General features: G+C 43.7%; 1 protein-coding gene across 2 annotated transcripts in view; it reads left to right on the top strand.

The window, feature by feature from the left end:
* Positions 1-17,754, top strand: part of LOC147607538 (protein INVOLVED IN DE NOVO 2-like) — a 39,078-nt gene extending 21,324 nt beyond the window's left edge. The window contains exons 3-7 of one of the 2 annotated variants that reach the window (XM_086790564.1): positions 3,955-4,136; positions 4,439-4,528; positions 4,661-4,945; positions 16,162-16,380; positions 17,369-17,754. In XM_086790564.1, coding sequence (XP_086646690.1) covers positions 3,955-4,136; positions 4,439-4,528; positions 4,661-4,945; positions 16,162-16,380; positions 17,369-17,602 — 1,010 coding nt within the window. In that variant the 3' untranslated portion in view covers positions 17,603-17,754. The remainder of the gene's footprint in view (positions 1-3,954; positions 4,137-4,438; positions 4,529-4,660; positions 4,946-16,161; positions 16,381-17,368) is intronic. The other variant, XM_086790565.1, reaches the window with a different exon arrangement.
* The last annotated feature ends 1,890 nt before the right edge of the window (positions 17,755-19,644 follow it).

Raw genomic sequence — 19,644 nt, 5'->3', positions numbered from 1 at the left:
GTCAATGCTCAATCCATCTCTAGTGATCGTGTCCCAAGTTGCTGCCGGCCTCGGCTGTGTAGAGCAGGTGCACGTCTGCACTAGATCCAGGCTCCAGACCATAGAGCTCTCACAAATCACACGAGACTCTATATGACTAATGACTAACCTTGGCCACCCTAATAGGCTCTTGGCCGGTCATCGGGCGTCCACACTTGGATGCCCGTCCGTCCATACTTGGGTGCCCGCCCGTTAGTCCATCCCTAACTCAGCTCGCCAATCAGCCTGCCTAGCTCCAAACTTCCCCAAACCTCGAAGCTAGTCTTGTGTGCTTATAGCACACGGTAGATACACACTGTGCACATGACAGACAGCCAACAGGTACAGAGGTGGCAGCCAGGCAGGTACAGGACAGCAGAAAGTAGGTGCTGTAGGCGGGTACTGAGTAGCAGCAGCAGTTGGACTAATTGTAGATTCAGGAGCACCTGTAGATGGCGGGTACAAGAGTTGCAGGCCAGGCAGGTACAGAGGCAGCACACAGGCGGGTACAAGAGCTGCACACAAGCAGGTATAGGGGGAGCCGGCATGGTACAACGCAGCACACAGGCGGGTGGGTGAAACCAGTCTCCCCTCCTCCAATCCAGCAGTCGCCTCCTTTTTCCATCAACCACTCCCAAACCACCATCCACGTGTGGAGGGGATTTTGTTTCCATGCAATCCTTAGCCTTAATTATTATTAGGCATTAATCTATTTTTAATCCTTGGACACCCACGTTGAAAGGTGTCCAGCCCTAAATTTAATTATGTGTGAACACCCAACCTTATAAATATTAAGGTTTAGACTACTTTATAGATTTTACATTGAACAAAGGCCAAAAAGGGCAATACTTACCACTTGTTTACACGCCACACCAATTCGTCAGCAAACAGCACACCCACGGTACATTGGGGACATCCTCGTTCCGCGTACTGGCACGTCATAGGAGGCAAACACACGAAAACAAGTCATGCGAAAACAAGTTCAAGCATGCAAACATGAATGCATGTGCACATGTAATGGACGAAATCTCCCTTTCATGAAACTTGTAGAAGAATTTCTTGTCGGGCACAAAACTGGCGCGACAGAAATGTAAAGTCCTGGTCTTCCTATGGAGTGACAGTCCCATAGGCTAAACACAAATCCTGGCACAGGCCTTTCTATGGAGTGACAATCCCATAGACAAAGCTCAGCACAAATATCAGTCCTAACGTGGAGTGACAGTCCCATGGGTAAGACGCAATCTTGGTCATACACGGGTGACAGCAAACAGGCTCCCGTCCATATGGCACAATATTGGTCACACACGGGTGGCACAAAACTGGTTCTCGTCCATGTGACACAAGATGAATGACCCTTTCACATGGGACATTGGCCTGGCCGCATGTGAACATGGTACGAATCTGGCCGCTCTATGGAGTGACAGTCCCATAGAAGTGGCTCCAGAAATGGAGATGGACCAAATGGTGACAATAGCCGCATGTGACATGCAGAAGCCTTGACTGACTAGACCCGGCCCTAAGTCTACTGATTAGGAACACTGATGCAAAAGCAATGAATGTACAGTAGAGAGAAGAGAGGGATGAACCGTATTTTCTGTATATTGATATGATACAAAAAGATGTCTTTGGCTGTGGCCTTTGCCCTTCCAAAATGGACTACATTCTGACTAAAAGATTACCAAGCATGGGCTTCTTGTTTACGTGTTAGCACCTGCCAGTGACCTAAATCTAACCGAACCTTACTGCCACCTCATGGATTAGCCATGAGATTAGTCATGTCCACGTGTGTGCTAGGAGTACACTTTGAGTGGTGGAAGTGCTATCTAGGTTCATGCCAATCAAAAGAAGGTGGTCTTGGCGCAAGTTCTTGTGCATGGAAGCAAAAGTACCCGTCTACAACTTCCCTTGCATACATTGACGGACCCACACCAATCTTCACTAGCACGGAGATATGGATTTGAATGAAGACTTTTAATGATCTCTACAACACAAGGTCCTCGACCCAACCATTGTTGGTTCTTCCAGTTCATCATCCTCATCCTTGAGGAGGTGACAAATGAAGTCCCAAATTTCTGCCAGTAGATAGACATATACGGCATGGTCAAATACTTCCACGGCCACATGGTGGTCACCTTCGAAGACATGTCAGCGGTGTGGTTTGTGTTTCATGCCCCCTGGACAAGTCGCCTACCACCAAGGCTACCTAACGGTTATCACCAATATGCTCTACATTGGGTCGGTCCCGAAGGTACCGTGTAACCTCACAACCTATCTCGGACCATCCACACCTCTTTGATCTTATAGCAAGCTTCACCAGCCGAGCTTGGTGACGCGAGGATGTGATCACTACCAAGAAGAGGTGTATGTTAACCACTTCACAAGTTAATATGGTTTCACTCGCATGACCTATCGTAAGGCGCTTTGTCATCTACTCGCATGCGATGGAAGCCCAATTCTTGTAAGACAGTGCTAGATTGTATAAAGCGGCCTTGCCATGAGCTTAATACCAAATGGGGAAGTGATCAACTTCATATACATAGTTGCTTAGGACTAGAACTAGTGCCGATGGACTATTTTTAGGTTTTCTCCATTCTAGTGTGAAAGGTAATCACTTGTATATAAGTCAATTTTGACATTATGTAAGACGCATTCATTCCCTTGCAATAGAATACTTGCGAGCTCTTCTTCTTCTCTACTCTTGCTGTTACGACCCTCTGTTTTTCTTTGGACAACAAGCAGGTGGGCACGGGCACGGGCACGGGCACGGGCACGGGATGGATGGTGTGAACAGGCATCAGTTGGATATGAAAAGGAAACTCATGTGTGTGGCTAGCCCAAGTGTGAAAGGGTTTATAAGGTTTTTAAACCTTTGATGATTTAAAAGTTTTATTATAAGCATGCGTTTTGCTGATTGCTTTTGGCGTTTTTGAAAAGCGATCGCCTCTTTAAATAAGTGAAGGGTGGCGCATGGACTACAGTGTGACAGTGGGCGCATCCTTTGGAGCAGGTTGCCGTGTGGAGGCTGCACGTGTGGAAGAGCAGGGCTGCTGTGCATGGGCTTTAGTCAGGGTGTTGCGCACATAGGCTTCAGGCTGCTGCGCACAAGGGTGACCAGGGTGCTGCTGCTGCGCATGGGCTGCAGGTTGCTGCACACAGGGAGGCAAGGCGGCTGTTGCACACACATGGGCCAGGCGGCTGCCGCAGACATGGGCTACCGATTGCTGCGCATGGACTACAGGGTGCTGTGCACATGGGCTACAGGGTGTTGCTGCACACATGGGCTACAGGCAGGCGGGCTACAGTCTGCTACGGGCGCCAGGTGGGCTACAGCCAGTCAGGGCAGCTAGGCAGGTATCAGGTGGAGGCTCTCTACACCAGGTGGTTGCATGTATGGGCGACGGGAACCTGGTCCCACCACAAAGCCTTCCATGCCTTTTTACAGCGGCTGAAGCTCCTGAATCAAGTCTTTTTCTGCTGCTCTTCAAGGATTAGCCGTGGGATTAGCATGTACATGTGCATGCACATGACACACACCCACATCGGGGAGTTGCCTTATTTTCAAACAACCTTTAGGCATTTTAGACTTTTGCACATCCAAATCAAGGACTATGCTCTCACAATGTCCATTGCCACATTTCATCATCATGCTGCCTTTGGAATCATATTATTATTTACCTTTTCTTATATGCTATTGAGAAAACTTTTGCTTCAGGTGGATGGAGTTGTAGCCCAAGTGGTTGAAGGTTTCACCTGAGACAAGGGGAGTCCTGGGTTCGAGCCTCTCTGAGGCTACCCGAAGCTGGGGAAAAAATTCACTGATGCAGGATCTCTCATTGGAAAAAATGTTTTTGGCTTCAATATCAAACTTTTGTTGGCTGTAATTTTGAAGATATTTGGATTTATCAATGAATTGTGTATGTTTTGGATTTCATGTAGAGATACTTGCTGTTGAGCAAGAAGCAAAAAAAATCATACAGATGCGTGACGAGGAGATCAGGAGAGAGAGGGAAAAATTGGACACCGAGTTCCACAAGCTCCAGTCCCGATGTAAAGAGCTCGAAAAGCAAGAGGTTCATGATGATACAGAAAGAAAAAACAAGGAGATGGAAATGAACAAGGTTTGAATCCCACATGCATTTGTCTTCTCTAGATAATGTAAGATGTAAAGTGTTGCATCATTGTATGTTTATGTCTGTATGTTTGTCACTCACGAGCCTAGATATCGATAGGCCTTATGTATGATTTCTAAAAACAGAGCCCACCCATGACAGCTGTTAGAAAAGTCTGACAATGGGCAGAGGAGTGTTTCTCATAGGCGGGCAATTGAGCCCAACCAGAGCCTTCCTGTCTTGGAAATGTGGGTTTTATGTGCAAGGTTAGGGAGGTCATGAAGGGGTATTTGTCTTTATTTTGGGTGCAGAATGAGAAGAAAATGCAATTGTTCCTGCAAATTCAGGAGCTTCACAAAACACAAGAGGCCAAGAAGATGATGCTTATCAAGAAACAAGAGGTATGCAGAGGCTTACTGAGTTCAAAGAAGTGATGCGTAGATTCTGTTGCAGGGGTGTTTAACTCACATTTTCTCCTCATGAGATTGAAGATTTTGTTTCTAACTAATTTCATATATGCATGACTGGAATAGTGTGAGAGTAGTAGCCTGCTTACCGATCAACACAGACAGCAAAAGCTGCTAGTCAGTCAGCACAAGCTTGAGCAGGAGATCCAGACCCTTGAGGCAATTCTCGAGTCCAAGAAGCTAGAAGAAAACGAGAGTCTGCAAGGTAGTACAAATATACATGATTTGGAAACGAATCTCAGAGAGCTGAAAGAAGAAAAAGAAGGCCTCGAAGAAATGAACCAACAGTTAACATATAAAGAGCGACAACTGAATGATGAGGTTCAAAAGGCAACCAAAGCAGCTGTGATGGTACTCATGCTCACATCTTAACACAGTTCTTTACGTTTTTCCTGCATGTGTCGTGCTTTTTAAGAGCTAGATTCATCTAAGTGTCCATGTTATTTCAACTAATATGGGCAAAAAGTGAAATGATGAAAATATCATCCCTTGTTTTATGCATCAGAAATCCAGGGAGTCAGGGCTCTCCTCCTCGTGTGTGAATCCCAGAGTTTTTACCCAGATGTAGAGCTTTCACAGCAGGTGGTTGATGTATGGAGTTCTCATGTTGTTCCTAATACTCGGCAGAGTGTGGCATTAGCATTGGAGCGTGTTAGTGACTTCAGGGTAGCCCTGCCCAGGAGACAGGATGTCATTGTGTGTGTGCGTGTGTGTGTGTGTGTGAGAGAGAGAGAGAGAGAGAGAGAGAGAGTTATTAGACGTAGATTATCTGCATTGCGGAGGGAACATGAAAAGCACCCTGAGGTCCAGTGGATTGCTGATACCTTATGCATTGTCAGAGCTGAGCTTCAGCACTCTTTGGAGCACGAGTAGAGTTTCGCTTTCATACCCAAGAGTCATTTTGGACTCAAATGGAAGGTAGATGCAACAAACACTTCTTTGCTACTCATGGTCCATCTCATAGCAGAGAAAGTGTAAGACAGTTGCAAGACACTCATCCACTCGGAGCCTGACATGGTCAAAAGATTGCCTCCACTTTTTATAGCCAGCTTACAACAGAGGCCCATACCCTTCCCCCCCTCCCCAAAGAGATAAGAGTGAAACAGAAGATTTGGGATTTAGAGCCTCAAATGATCTCAGAGGACGTGCGTGCTACACTTGATGCTCCCTTCTCTGTTTCGGAGTTCCTGTTGGCACTTGAGGCATTACCTCATGGTAAATGTCCAGGCTTTCCCCCATCTTCTTCCTGAGTTTTGGGACGACTTTGGGGAAGAGATTACTTTGGCACTTCAGAAGATATGGGACAGAGGGACTATGCCATCCTTCCGTACTGAAGGTCTTTTCCACCTTATTCCAAAAAGTGGTGACAAGACAAATATTGCTCAATAGTGGAGACCTATCACATTGCTTGGGATAGCATACAAAATACTTGCCAAGGCAGTGAGCATGAGGTTTGCAACCGGACCACCGGTCTTGCAGGCTGTGATTCATGATACACAAAAAGGGTTCCTTCAAGGGTGAAGCATTTTTTATAACATCATCTCTTTCTGGGAGGCGATTGAATGGGCTAAGGCAAGCAATACCCTAGCGACTTTATGGCTCGATTTCGAGAAGGCTTTTGATAGAGTCGATTCGGACTTTGTTGATGGTACCTTGGATGCATGGGATTCTCGCAGGAGGTGTTTCACGCCTATATCTGGATGCTCATAGTCGTGTGCTTGCTTGTGGTGGTAGAGGTGAGTGCTTCTAGATATCCCGCTTGGTATGACAAGGATGCCCCTTAGCTCCCCCGTTGTATTTCATTGTCACAGAGGCTATGAGCATCTATCTTTGCTGTTGTTGGAGTTTCTGGATTGAGTTTGCCTCTGTGCAGGGAGGAGGAGATTTGGGACTTTTATTTGGCTGATGATACTACTGGGTTTCTAGAGACCTCCTATTCATGTTTGTGCTCTTTTATGATTTCTTTGGAAGAATTCTGCCTAGCAGCATGGGACCTAGGTCCTCATAAATTGGCACAAATCTGTTGGATTTTGGATTAGTAGCTCTCACAGAGTTGATTAGGGTGAAGAGGTTTGTTTTACTTGGATTGATAGAGGCCACACCGCTAGATATCTTGGATGTCAAGCCTACGCTGGATATCTTGGATGTCAAGTCGGGATTGCCATGTTTTAATGTTGTTAATAATGTCCATTGTTGGAATTAGTTAAGTGATCTAAAAAATGTTTATTTTGTCTTCCGATTTGTAGGCCTCCTGTAGGGAGCGATTACATTGGTATTAGAGCCCGGTCGTCTCTTTTTCTCAAGAGAAGACACGGTGTTTTGAGATTGGATGCATACACAGATACTTGACTCAATGGACATGCAAGGTAATCCTTTGGAGGTGCCAAATTCAAGAGGTAAATCAAGTACTTCACGTGATTCTGATGCATTGCTTGGAAGGCACAAACCTCTTGAGAGAGGTTATGACAGTGCATTCATGGGACAGCCATCCCGTGGAAAAGAGCCTATGCATGAGGATGAGCCCAATGCATTAAGGGTTGAATTGGAGCACATGAAGAAGCTTTTGCAGGCAAAGGAGCAAGAGCTGAAATTTTTGCATGAAGATCCCCATATGTACAAAGTGTCATTGAAGCAAGGAAAGCTGATGCTATGGTGGATATGACCTTTGAGTCTATGGTTCGTGAAGTGGGCAAGAAGCCAAGGGAGTTGGCACTCTCCTATTTCATCCACAAGGGTGATCTCAAGGAAGGAGAGGATGGAGAGCTAGTATTTAAGAATCCACCTCGTTTGAAGCAGGGAGACCCAGCATCTCAACGATTGATGTCTTTTATACACAAGAAAGAGGTATCAGTCACTTCTTGCCATGCATCTACTCCTCATGGGACATGAGGCAACAAGTATGTGCATGTTGGAGCTAGTGGGCCACATGATGGCCTTGTGGATTTAAAGAAGGTATATCATGGAGAGAGTGGTTGGCATGCAGGCCGAAAGACTTTACCCATTGAGTTGTCTCGTGATGAGACATTGCATCATTTGGGGAAGTCACATGCATCTGGGCCACGGATTCATAATGCACATACCACCGTGCCTCTTGAATCATCTTTGATTGCACATGAAGCCCATGCAGAGAGGGCTGCCCATCGGTGGATCACTGAAAAGACCACCAAAGACCTCATTTGCACTTGGAAAGAGTTTAAGGATAGATTTTATGCCCAATTTGTCTCCTAATGTGGAGAAAACTCTCACCCAAAAGTGGGATAGACTTGAGTAAAAAGACAATGAAAGTGTGCAACAGTATGTCAATAAGTTTTCGAAAGTTTTGCTTGAGGTAACTCCCTTTACGCAACTCTCCGAGGATGAAAGGAAGAGGAAGTTTCGCTCCGGATTGCAACCACCTTATCGTTCGGGCATTGAATTGCATCCGAAACACACTCTTCAGCAGCTCATAGCATTTGCTCTTGGTACGGAGCAATTGGTGCTTTAAATTAAGCAAGATCAGGGAGGTTCTAAGGACAGAGAAAGGACTGTCCCAAACTTGCAAAAAGATGGATAGCCACCTGAAAAGAGCTTTCAGGAAGCCCAAAAGGGTGGTAAAGCTGAAAGAACCCCATCCAAAGACATTGCACCAAAGAAGAACAAGTTTGGCTTGACCCCCAAGCAAAGGGGGTAATATGCCAAAGAGGAGAAATGCTTTTCTTGTGGTAGTAAAGAGCACATGTTTAGGCAATGCCCTACCCGCAAGCAAAAGCATGAAGACAAGCCACCAAAGGCAAGTGTACATGCCATACTCGATGTGCAGGGTACCACCGAGCATGATGGCAAAGAGAGAGTGGTATGTAAAGCTTGGGGACAAATCAAGGATCAATCCGCCTTATTCATGTTTGATGATTGTGCAACAGATAATTTCATCTCTACACAGATGGCAGCCGCCTTGGGCATAGAGATTGGGGACATGGGACTCCAAATTGAAGCAGAGACGGCTTTTGTGGGCAAAGAGGTGTAGGTCATGCCTCTTATTGGAAAGTTACACATTCATATACAGGGTTATTTGGATCATGAGCATTTCTTGATTGCCCCACTCAATGGATGTGATGTATTACTTGGCAAGCCTTGGCATCATCGGCTTGAGTCTCACAAAGAATATAAAACCAACAGGATTACATTTATGCATAGAGGTCGCATGCATGTTATTGATGCGGGCAAGGAAGGGGATTCCATCCCAGTCGTATCTCACATCCAAATTAATAAGGTAATGAAAAAGAGTCTTTCCGCGTACTTGGTTTTTGTTCGTGACAAAATTAAATAAAGTAATGTGAATGTGGATGTATTGACTTAAGATAGGTTGAATTTTTTTAATGCATATAAAGATTGTTTTGCCGATGCATTGCCAGGAGAACTATCACCTGAGAGGTCCGAGGATCATCGCATAGATCTTGTGCCAGGCAGTTCCCCACCTAATAAACCCCCATATCGTGTGAGTGTCGCACAACAAGAGGAGATTATGAAGCATGTTAATGAGCTCCTAGAAAAGGGTTTGGTTTAGCCAAGCTCCTCACCCTTTTGTTCTCCCGTACTTCTTGTGCAAAAGAAGGATGGATCTTTCCGCATGTGCGTGGATTATCGAGCTCTAAACAAGCTCACCATCAAGAACAGGTTTCCAATCCTACGCATAGATGACATCTTGGATAAGCTTGATGGTTCGGCTTGTTTCAGCCGTATAGATTTGAAGAGTGGTTACCACCAGATTCGTGTGGTATCCCAGGATATCCATAAGACTGCATTCAGGACAGCTTTTGGATTGTATGAATTCTTGGTAATGCCTTTTGGCCTTACCAATGCCCCGGCAACATTCAACCGCATGATGGATAGGATATTTCGACCCCATCGTAAGTTCACAGGTGTATTCTTTGATTATATCTTGGTTTTCTCCAAGAATGAGGAGGAGCATAAGACACATTTGGCTACAGTGTTTGAAGAGTTGCAAAAGCATAAATTGTTCATAAATGCTAAGAAAAGTGAGTTCTTCCTCTCAGAGATACACTATTTGGGACACATCGTATCTAAAGAGGGTGTAAGAATGGATCTTACTAAAATTGAAACCATTCGAAATCGGCCAGAGTTGCAAAGCGTACATCAAGTACGTAGCTTTCTTGGATTATGTTTATACTATAGGCGATTCATCGGGCATTTTGCCAAGATTGCCTTGCCATTGCATGATCTTACAAAGAAGAAAGCCACCTTCAAATGGACTTCGAATGAGCAAGATGCCTTCTTGCAACTCAAAAATGCTATCATTTGTGGGCCCGTGTTGATTGTTCCCGATTTGCAAAAGCCATTCACGGTGGAATGTGATGCATGTGGGAATTGTATAGGGGCTATCCTAAATCAAGAGGGTCATGCAGTTGCTTATGAAAGCCGCCGATTGCATGATGCTATCATTTGTGGGTCCGTGTTGATTGTTCCCGATTTGCAAAAGCCATTCACGGTGGAATGTGATGCATGTGGGAATTGTATAGGGGCTATCCTAAATCAAGAGGGTCATGGAGTTGCTTATGAAAGCTGCTGATTGCATGATGCTGAGATCCATCCATATGGACATTTATGAAAAAGAGCTCTTGGCTGTAGTTCATGCCTTAAAAATATGGAAGCATTATCTTCTTGGGACTGAATTTGTAGTCAAGACAGATCATCAAAGCTTGAGATATTTTCCATCTCAAACAAAGCTTTCGGAGAAGCAAATGAGAATGGCAAACTTTCTTTCCATGTTTCATTTTCAGATTGTACACACTCTGGGAAAGATGAATCTAGTGGCAGATGCTTTGTCCAGGAAGCCTTATATAGTTGCAGTATCAGTGGCCTCTCATGGGGACTTATCTGCCATGCGTAATCTTTATCATTTGGATGCTGATTTTTCCCATATATGGCGTCCAAAGGTTATGGAGGAATGTCACGCTCCACCTTATGCTGGTCATAGAGGTATTTTACTTACGACACGCATGATCGAAAGATATTTCTTTTGGCCAAGCATGCGTAAAGACATTGAGGCATATGTACGCGCATGTATTACTTGCCAAAAGGTGAAATTTGATAGATAAAAGCCTCTAGGCTTGCTTCAGCCACCTCCACCCACGGGAAAGGCCCCGTTTGAGATTATTTATGGCAGAGTGGTCTTGCCACCCATCCTTCGTACAAAGGATGAGATTTTTGCAGCCGATGAGTATGTGCGTGACTTGGATGTAGCCTTTACTCAGGTGCGAATAGCCTTTGCAAGGTCACAAGACAAGCATAAGAGGGCTGCTGACAAGCATAGAAGGGACATGCAAGTCAAGGAAGGTGATTGGGTGTTGCTGAAATTTGAGAAAGCTAGGCTTCGGAAGAGGCCAGGACCAGAGGGAGTATATCCAAAGCTTTCTACTCGATATTATGGACCCTTCAAAGAGGTTGACAAGATCAATGAAGTGTTCTACAGGCTTGCTTTACCCGGTCATTGAAAGATTCACAATGCTTTTCACGTGAGTCTTTTGCGGAAGTATGTGGGGCCAGATCCAAAAGAGCCTATCACAGAAGATCCGCTCAAGATTGATGAACTTGAGGAGATCCTCCAGCCAGAGCAGATTCTATTTCACAAGGAGAGAAAGTTACCACATGGGAAGCTTTCCAGGAGATACCTTGTGAAATTTAAAAATTATTTGCCAATTGATCCAAAGTGGGTAGACGAGGATTATTTTGTTGACTACCCTCAGCTTTTGCAGGCATATCTTGAGGTTTTTCAGTTGAGGACAACTGTTTAGAAGCCCAGGGGGATGTCACCATTTGGTTCATCTTCATGTCTAGAGTCACTCTTTTGGGATTGTTACTCCATATAGCGGCCAGATTTGTGCCATGTTCACATGGGGCCAGGCTGTCCCATGTGAAAGGGCCAGTCTTTTCGTGTCACATGGATGGGAGCCAGATTCATGCCACCCGTGTGTGACTAGTACAGCGTCACATGGACGGGAACCGGTTTTGTGCCACCCGTGTGTAACTTACTTTGTGTTGTATGGACGGGAGCCTGTTGGTGCCACCCGTGTATGGCTAGGATGGCATCTTACATATGGGATTGTCACTCCATAGGAAGACCAGGACATACATTCATATTTCTGTCGCTCCAGTTTTGTGCCCGACAAGAACTTTTTGTACAAGTTTCATGAAAGGGAGATTTCGTCCATTACATGTGCACATGCATTTATGACTGCATGTATAAACTTGTTTTTGCATGATTTGTTTGCGTGTGTTTGCTTGTTTTGTTGTGCCAGTACACTGGATGGGGACGCTCCCAGTGTATCGTGGGAATGCTGCTTGCTGACACATTGATGTGGCGTGTGAACAGATGGTAAGTATTACTATTTTGGCCCTTCTAAAGTGTAAAATTCATAAACATTAGTTAACTTTAATGTTTACAAGTAAATGTGTTCACACACATTTAAAAAAAAAAAGATTGGACATTTATTTTCTAGTGTGGGTGCCCAAAGCTAACCTTTGATTAAAAGTTTAATAATATTTAAAACAACTATTGCATGGGCAACTTCTCTTTCCCCACACGTGGAAGATATGGAAGGAGAGTGGTTGATGAAATGTAGGTGACTACAAGAGTTGATTTTTTGGGGAGTTTGACTGCACCCGCCTGCTGTACCTGCCTGCAAACTGCACCCGCTTGCTGTACCTGCTTGCAAATTGCACTCGACTGCATCTGTTGTATCCACATCTATCTAGCACCTTGTACCCGACTGCATCTACTATACCCACCTCTGTCCATCACCTTGTACGTGACTACACCAAGGTGTACTTGTTGTACCAGCCATATTGTACCTTACTGCACCTATTATGACCAATGACTTGCACGTGCTTAACCAGAAGATTGTACCTGTTGTATCCGATTTGTACTTGCTGTACCAGGACTTGTACTTGCTGTAACAAACTTGTATCTGTTGCTATCCGTGTTGTACTTGTTGCACCCATGGTTGTACTAGGTGGACCTGATTGCATGGTAAAAGGAATGCATCTTCATTGACTCCTGGTACAAGCTATAGGTGCCTTGTATCCATACAGCCATAAATACCAACATGCTTGAGTCACAATCGTAGGGGGAGGGTCAACATACCATTGCTTCCCTGAGCGACCCACTACTCTCATTGGATGTGTAACCGCTCCCTACAGGAGGCCTACAAATCGGAAGACAAAATACACATTTTTTAGATCACTTAACTAATTCCAACAATGGACATTATTAACAACATTAAAACTGTAAATGACCAAGAACACTTGACACCAACACTCGGGCCGGAAAGGTCTCCCCCCCTCCCCCCCTCCCCTTTCAATACGTTTGTATTTCTTGGAGTATTTATATGTACAAGTGTCATGGGACAATAGGCCAGATTTTTACTCACATGGAGTGACAACTCAAACAATTGGGTACTTGTCGATGAAGTCTGGACAATCGAAGAAGTCCCAAGTCATAGGCACACTCCCACCTTCATTGGGTGCACACTTGTCTTTCATTGGTCTTCCGAGACCGTGCACCAACAGGCACGCCTGTACTAGCACAGGCAAAGGGGTACACCGTGGAGGGAACATTACCTGGTTCTCCTAAATAAGCTTTGCTCCCGGACTCTCTAGTGTTTCTAACCTTCACTGGCTCTCAGAATTCTCAGGACGCGGTTAGCACTACCACTCAGGTAAAAACAAACCAAACTAGGAAAGTTTCCTGAGTATGGTTAGCATAAACATGCTTTGTTCTTGCTCTGCAGGAAACTTAAAGAAATCTTTGAACTTAATTTAGGAAATTTTAGTTTTACATAAATAAGAAATACATGTCCCAGTAGATATCTTCATGGGACCCTGGTGAATGGGAGTGGATTGATGTTGCTAATTCCATGAAGAGATTGCCTTTCTTCAGCTACACTTATGTAATGCCAGGCTGTTGGACAGATCCAAAGGGCTACCACTCTTGGACCACATTGGGAGGGGTATGATATTACCCCATTCATTCAGAAGAGCCTGCCTTTCTTCAGCTACACTTACGTTATGCCAGGCTGTTGGACAGATCCAAAGGGCTACCACTCTTGGATCACATTGCGAGGGGTATGATATTACCCCACTCTTCAAGGGTATGCTAATTCCATGAAGAGCCTGCCTTTCTTCAGCTACACTTACGTAATGCTAGGCTGTTGGACAGATCCGAAGGGCTACCACTCTTGGACCACATTGGGAGGGGTATGATATTACCCCATTCATTCAGAAGAGATTCTCTCTTTAACCAGGGTGGAGATTGGCTAGATGTGACATGTAGAAGATTATACCTGGCTCTGTGCTTCGTCCAGTGAGAGTAGTGGGTCGCTTAGGGAAGCAATGGTATATTGACCCTCCCCCTACGATTGTGACTCAGGTATCTTAGTGTTTATGGCTGTATGGTGGCTGTCCCATTAGATATCTTCATTGGGACCCTGGTGAGTGGGAGTGGATTGATGCAGGCTCTAATTCCATGAAGAGCCTGCCTTTCTTCAAGTACACTTACGTAATGCCAGGCTGTTGGACAGATCCAAAGGGCTACCACTCTTGGACCACATAGGGAGGGGTATGACATTACCCCATGCATTCAGAAGAGATTTTGGCACGAACTTCGGCATTCATACAGCAGGAGCCAGATCTCTCATTTCTTTCTTCAGCTACACTTACATAATGCCAAGCTACTCTTACTTGGAAAGATCCAAAGGGTTACCATTCTTGGACCACATTGGGAGGGGTAGGATATTGCCCCATTCATTTAGAAGAGATTCTGGCATAGACTTTGGTATTCATACAGCAGGAGCCAGATCTCTCATTTCTTTTGGTTATTGTATAGTTTCATTCATACTTAATAGAAGTCTCTTTCTTGCAAAAAAGAAGTAATCATAAGGTATTAGAAGAAACATGTACAATTCATAAAGATAGCTTTGAATTTTTGGCATAGACTTTGGTATTCATACAGCAGGAGCCAGATCTCTCATTTCTTTTGGTTATTGTATAGTTTCATTCATACTTAATAGAAGAGATTCAGAAGAGATTCTGGCATAGACTTTGGTATTCATACAGCAGGAGCCAGACCTCTCATTTCTTTTGGTTATTGTATAGTTTCATTCATACTTAATAGAAGTCTCTTTCTTGCAAAAAAGAAGTAATCATAAGGTATTAGAAGAAACATGTACAATTCATAAAGATAGCTTTGAATTTTTATGAGAATGAGCTCACAATACTCAGCAAATCCTTTGACAAAGTCATGTGGAATCCACTTGGCAGTAGAGTGGACCATGGATTAAGGTAGAAGAGCCAGTCATCAAGACCACCATTACTGGCACATGCATCATCTCCACACAAGGATGCATGTGCCATGTCTACTGGGCTATTAGGAGTTACAGTCAGGGTCTAGCATGGTTCTGACCTCCTGTGAGCCCTATTCTGTCAAGGAAAAAGGTCCTGAGTAAAGGAAAGGTTAGGTTGCACATGGATATATTGGGTGTGTGATTCCCTAAGCAGCTGGCATAGAAGAAGGAAAGGTTAGGTTGCACCATGGATATATGAGGTGTGTGATTCCCTAAAGCAGTTGGCATAGAAGAATTACAAACTGAAAACGGGGGCGGGGGGGGGGGGGGGGGGGGGGGGGGGGGGGGGGAAGAGAATGCGGAAAGGATGTGTAGCAATGAGCACCAGTGCACAGCCACTTTCAGCTGGCCACCCATTGGCAGCCCAAAATGGTCCCAGCCAGGTGCCGATGGGCAGTGGCTGGGCATATGAAACAGTCTTTTGTTTTCCATGAAAATGTTTTTACTAAGTACGATAGATAGAACACAAGAGCTAAGACTCAATACATCATGCATAGCATGAATAAACCAAATGGTTGGCTGAGAACCCCATGATAAGCCCGGGGGGGAAAAAATGGATAGCCTTTCCATTCACTGGGGAGGCTTTTCCTTTGGGCAATTGCAGATCTGGAGGAGATCTCTATCCTCGACAGTGTGTACACAATATGATTCCACATGCAAGAAAGGGTCTGAGAAGATAGGATCTGAATCCTGTCCAGGGCCTCTCTGCATCTGCCTCTCCAGATCACATGTGCCAGTAGGAATATGACATGGCCTGAAAATCGAGACTGCACTGCATCCATATAGCAAAACTCAATAATGTGATCTTGAATCCTGATAGCCAGAGAAGAGTCAAAGCTCTCATAAAAAAACTGTAGCCAAGATTGAGTTAGCCATGCAACAGATCCCCAAGTGATATAACCAGTAGGGAATGACAAGCTTGATGCAAGACCAGCAAAACCCCCAAAGTCTAGCTTGACCAGGGGTTGTGAAAGAAGTCATATACAGACTTGACATACTATGCTAGTTTCTTTTTGCCTTACGTGTGTTGTTTATGCCCCACAAAAGATATTTAGGTGTGGGGGTTCAAACTCAGACCCCCATCTGGTCCGATAAACATTGGGGCAGGGACCCGTCAACACATGCTATGTAATCTTTAACATGCTTGTTTCATTCTTTTTTTAAATTCAGATTCTTGAGAAGAAAGGTGATACACAAAGCATTGGAGTCAAACGGATGGGAGAGCTTGACCATGAACCTTGGAAGATAGTAGGAAAACAAAAGTTCAAGAATCATCTAGATGGCTGGGAGATCCCTCTTGCTACTCTGGCTTCGGAATGGGAGGACAATGTAAGAGATGGACAATGGCATCCATTCAAAATGGTACATGTTCGGGACGATAAATATGAGGTAACAACACACTCAAAAACCATTCTCTAATACAATAATAAATCTTGTTGGAAAACAGTATTTTGCCCCGAAGTAAGAAAAAGAACCACCATTGCACCTTATGTAAAAAACTCCTTGAGTTTCTAATGATGGACAAGTTTTGTAAATGCATGTACAACAGGCTTATCCGTGTACCTTGAAGGCTAGTGAAAAGCTCAGTTGTCATACATACACTCAAACATACATTTCTATGTGCGCATGTTGCATGTCATGCATACATGTCCGTGTGTGCATGTTACATCATCACCCTAGCATACTGTGCTATTAATCCATTTTTTTAGTGTGTTTTTTTCCACCATATGTGTTGATCTCTCACCTGTGTGTCAATCCCAAGAGCCAGATGATGATGAGGAGACGGAAGTGCTCCAGATCAAAGCACACAAAGAGAAATTGCAGCCACAGGGAGTTTCCATCCCGACATTGGACTGCCTAGCTGCTGTTAGCTCCCTTGGACAACATACAGAACACATCAAAGACCCAAACCTCAGCAGAAGAGACCACCCTCCATGCAATGCCACACCCCGAGACACTCTCCTTGGGGACAGAGTATCCCTTCTCGATATTATGGCAATCCATAAGTTTGTTGTCCATCACTGGACGAGTCTTAAGATGGCTATGCAACCCTATCATGCTTTAACATATCGTCATCTTCATCTTGCCATACCTCATAGTTCCATCTATTTTTCATTCACTTTATGCTTTGCACACGCGCGTATTGTATTGTCATTGATATCATGGGCCCTCGACAATGTTAACCTCTCTCTCTCTCTCTCTCTCTCTCTCTCTCTCTCTCACACACACACACACACACACACACACACGCACGCACGCACGCACGTGCGCGCGCGCACACAATTTTGCACACCATAATACCAAAGAAGAGAATGAGTTATTGCTGAATTTTATCTTATCAAAGGTGAAGTCCAAATTTGTGTGATGGGTTGTGCAGCAAATCATCAATGAGGAGGATGAGAAGCTAGCAAAGTTGAGGAGGGAGTTCGGGGAAGCAGTCTACCTGACAGTCGTGAATGCGTTGAAGGAGCTCCAAGAGCACAATGCAAGTGGGAGGTATCCTGTCCCAGTTGCTTGGAATTACAAGCATCAGAGGAAAGCCACTCTTGAGGAGATCATCCACCACTTGGCCATCCAACAGGTGACAACAAAGAGGAGGAGGAGAACGTGATTGTGTAGATAATTAGAAATTGTGAAAAGCACACCTTATTTTCTTAAAAATTTGAAATCTCCTTTTTGTTCGAGTAGATATGCTAGAGACATTGCAGCCTTGTTTTCTCCTCTTTTAGCATCAAAGGTATCAAAGATTAGCTAGTTTTCCTCTTTTAGCATATATGAAGCACTTGTTTTATTTACTCTTACATGTTTTGTTTCACCTCTTGTCTCATAAGACCCTTGTGGTCTTTTGGGGAAAAAAAAAGTTATATTAAAGTCTACAAACTAGATTTTGCATGGGTAGCTTCGTGTCGTAATTGAGGAAGATTACATAAGTATGAAAAGCATTAAGAATGTGATAGTACTAGAATGTTGGACAATCATGCTGGTGGTCCCTCGTGTACTTTTAAAATGTATACTGAGGAGACGTGACCTAGCTAGGCCAGTTAATGAAATCACTTATATTATATTTTGAAACTTAACATGTTTTTCGTTTATCAATCCATATTCATAGGGCACTAATTCATTCTTAGTATTACTATGACGAAACATATAAAATTTCATGAAACAATCTAATTCATATTCATAGGGCAAATCGATATTCTTAAGTATTACTATGAAGAAACATAGAAACTTTCATGAAACAATAGTAACAAATATTAATCAAAATGCTCAACAATATGAAATGATATTACTAAGTGTACGTCAAAGTTTTGTGACTATTTGTAAGGGTTAGGGTGGATGCGTAATTGTTGAATATTGAAAAAACCTTGTATAGAATCCTTGCACATGTTAACCAATATCAATATTTGATTAACATAATCGCAACAACGCTTCTATTGTGAATGTATGTGAGTGGGGGAAAAAAAAAACAAAAAAGACTACATAGGTGTAGCACAATTAACATAGGGCAACATGTCCTCTTGTTTAGAAAACCACTTTTAGTGTTGAAAGTGTAGAGAATGGTCTTTTTTTTCCACATGGTTCTATAACATGGAACATTGCACATCATGTCATAGGCTTAAAGTTGTTTCCTTTTCCATAATTTCTTCTTCCCATCTTGAATGCTTAAAGATATTATAGAATTTAAAGAATCTAAAAAGAGAGATCAAAATATTATGTACAAAAACACATGATGGAAAAAAAAACTACCTCGAAATGAGAAATTTGGTGAGGAAGGGGATACTAGGAAATTTCATCAATCTAGATCAACTCCATAGATGAGGAAATCATCACCATATTCTCTAAAAGTCATGCAAAAAAAATCATAGAAAAGGAACAGCTTAATTTGCAGCTAAAAAACATTTGGAATGAGAAGGGGACTTCTTGGAAAAATAAGGGAGAGCCCCTATAGATGAGTGTGATTTCCTTCTGTAGACCTCATCAACAGAAGTGTGTGTTGAAGAAGGCATTGACTATTAATAAGGTGCTCTTGGGCTCGCAAAAAAATTGCATGTGTGTTCATAGGTTTGCAGAATAGCTTACAAAATCCCAATGGCTCCTCTTCAGCCTCCTTGGAGGGTCCAGCTCACAAAATCCCAATGGCTCCTCCTCAGCCTCCTTGGAGGGTCCAGCTCACAAAATCCCAATGGCTCCTCCTCAACCTCCTTGGAGGGTCAATTTATCCTCTTGTAGAATCTCATCACTTTTCCTCTATGCGAACGAGAGCATCTTTTCTCTTCCCATGAAAAACAATGCCCTTCTCATGCCTGAAGGCCAAACCTTATGCAAGTCTTGATGCAAGCAAGATCTACAAGGCCGGTGTGGTAACACTCAACAAAATAATATATTCTTTGCTAATTCTACTTCAGTCTTGATGAAGATAGGTGGAAATTAATCTAATTCATGTCTCACTTGACGCCATGTCATAGTAGGGCCTACACCACCTCTGCAAAACTACATCCTTGATTTGCACGATAGGGTAAGGCCACCACCTCGATTGACGGCTCTTGATCTTCCATAGACAGTTTCGCATTAACCTCCATGGATGTAATCACTGACTTACACTTAGCCATGCTAAATGCCGTTAAAATTTCTCATGCATACTTTTGTTGAGAA

This window comes from Cibotium barometz, chromosome 55, assembly GCF_041138505.1.
Source record: "Cibotium barometz isolate CiBa-2024 chromosome 55, ASM4113850v1, whole genome shotgun sequence".
NCBI lineage: Eukaryota > Viridiplantae > Streptophyta > Polypodiopsida > Cyatheales > Cibotiaceae > Cibotium > Cibotium barometz.
Note: the sequence above shows the minus strand (reverse complement) of the source record. Positions and strands in the feature narration are given on the sequence as shown.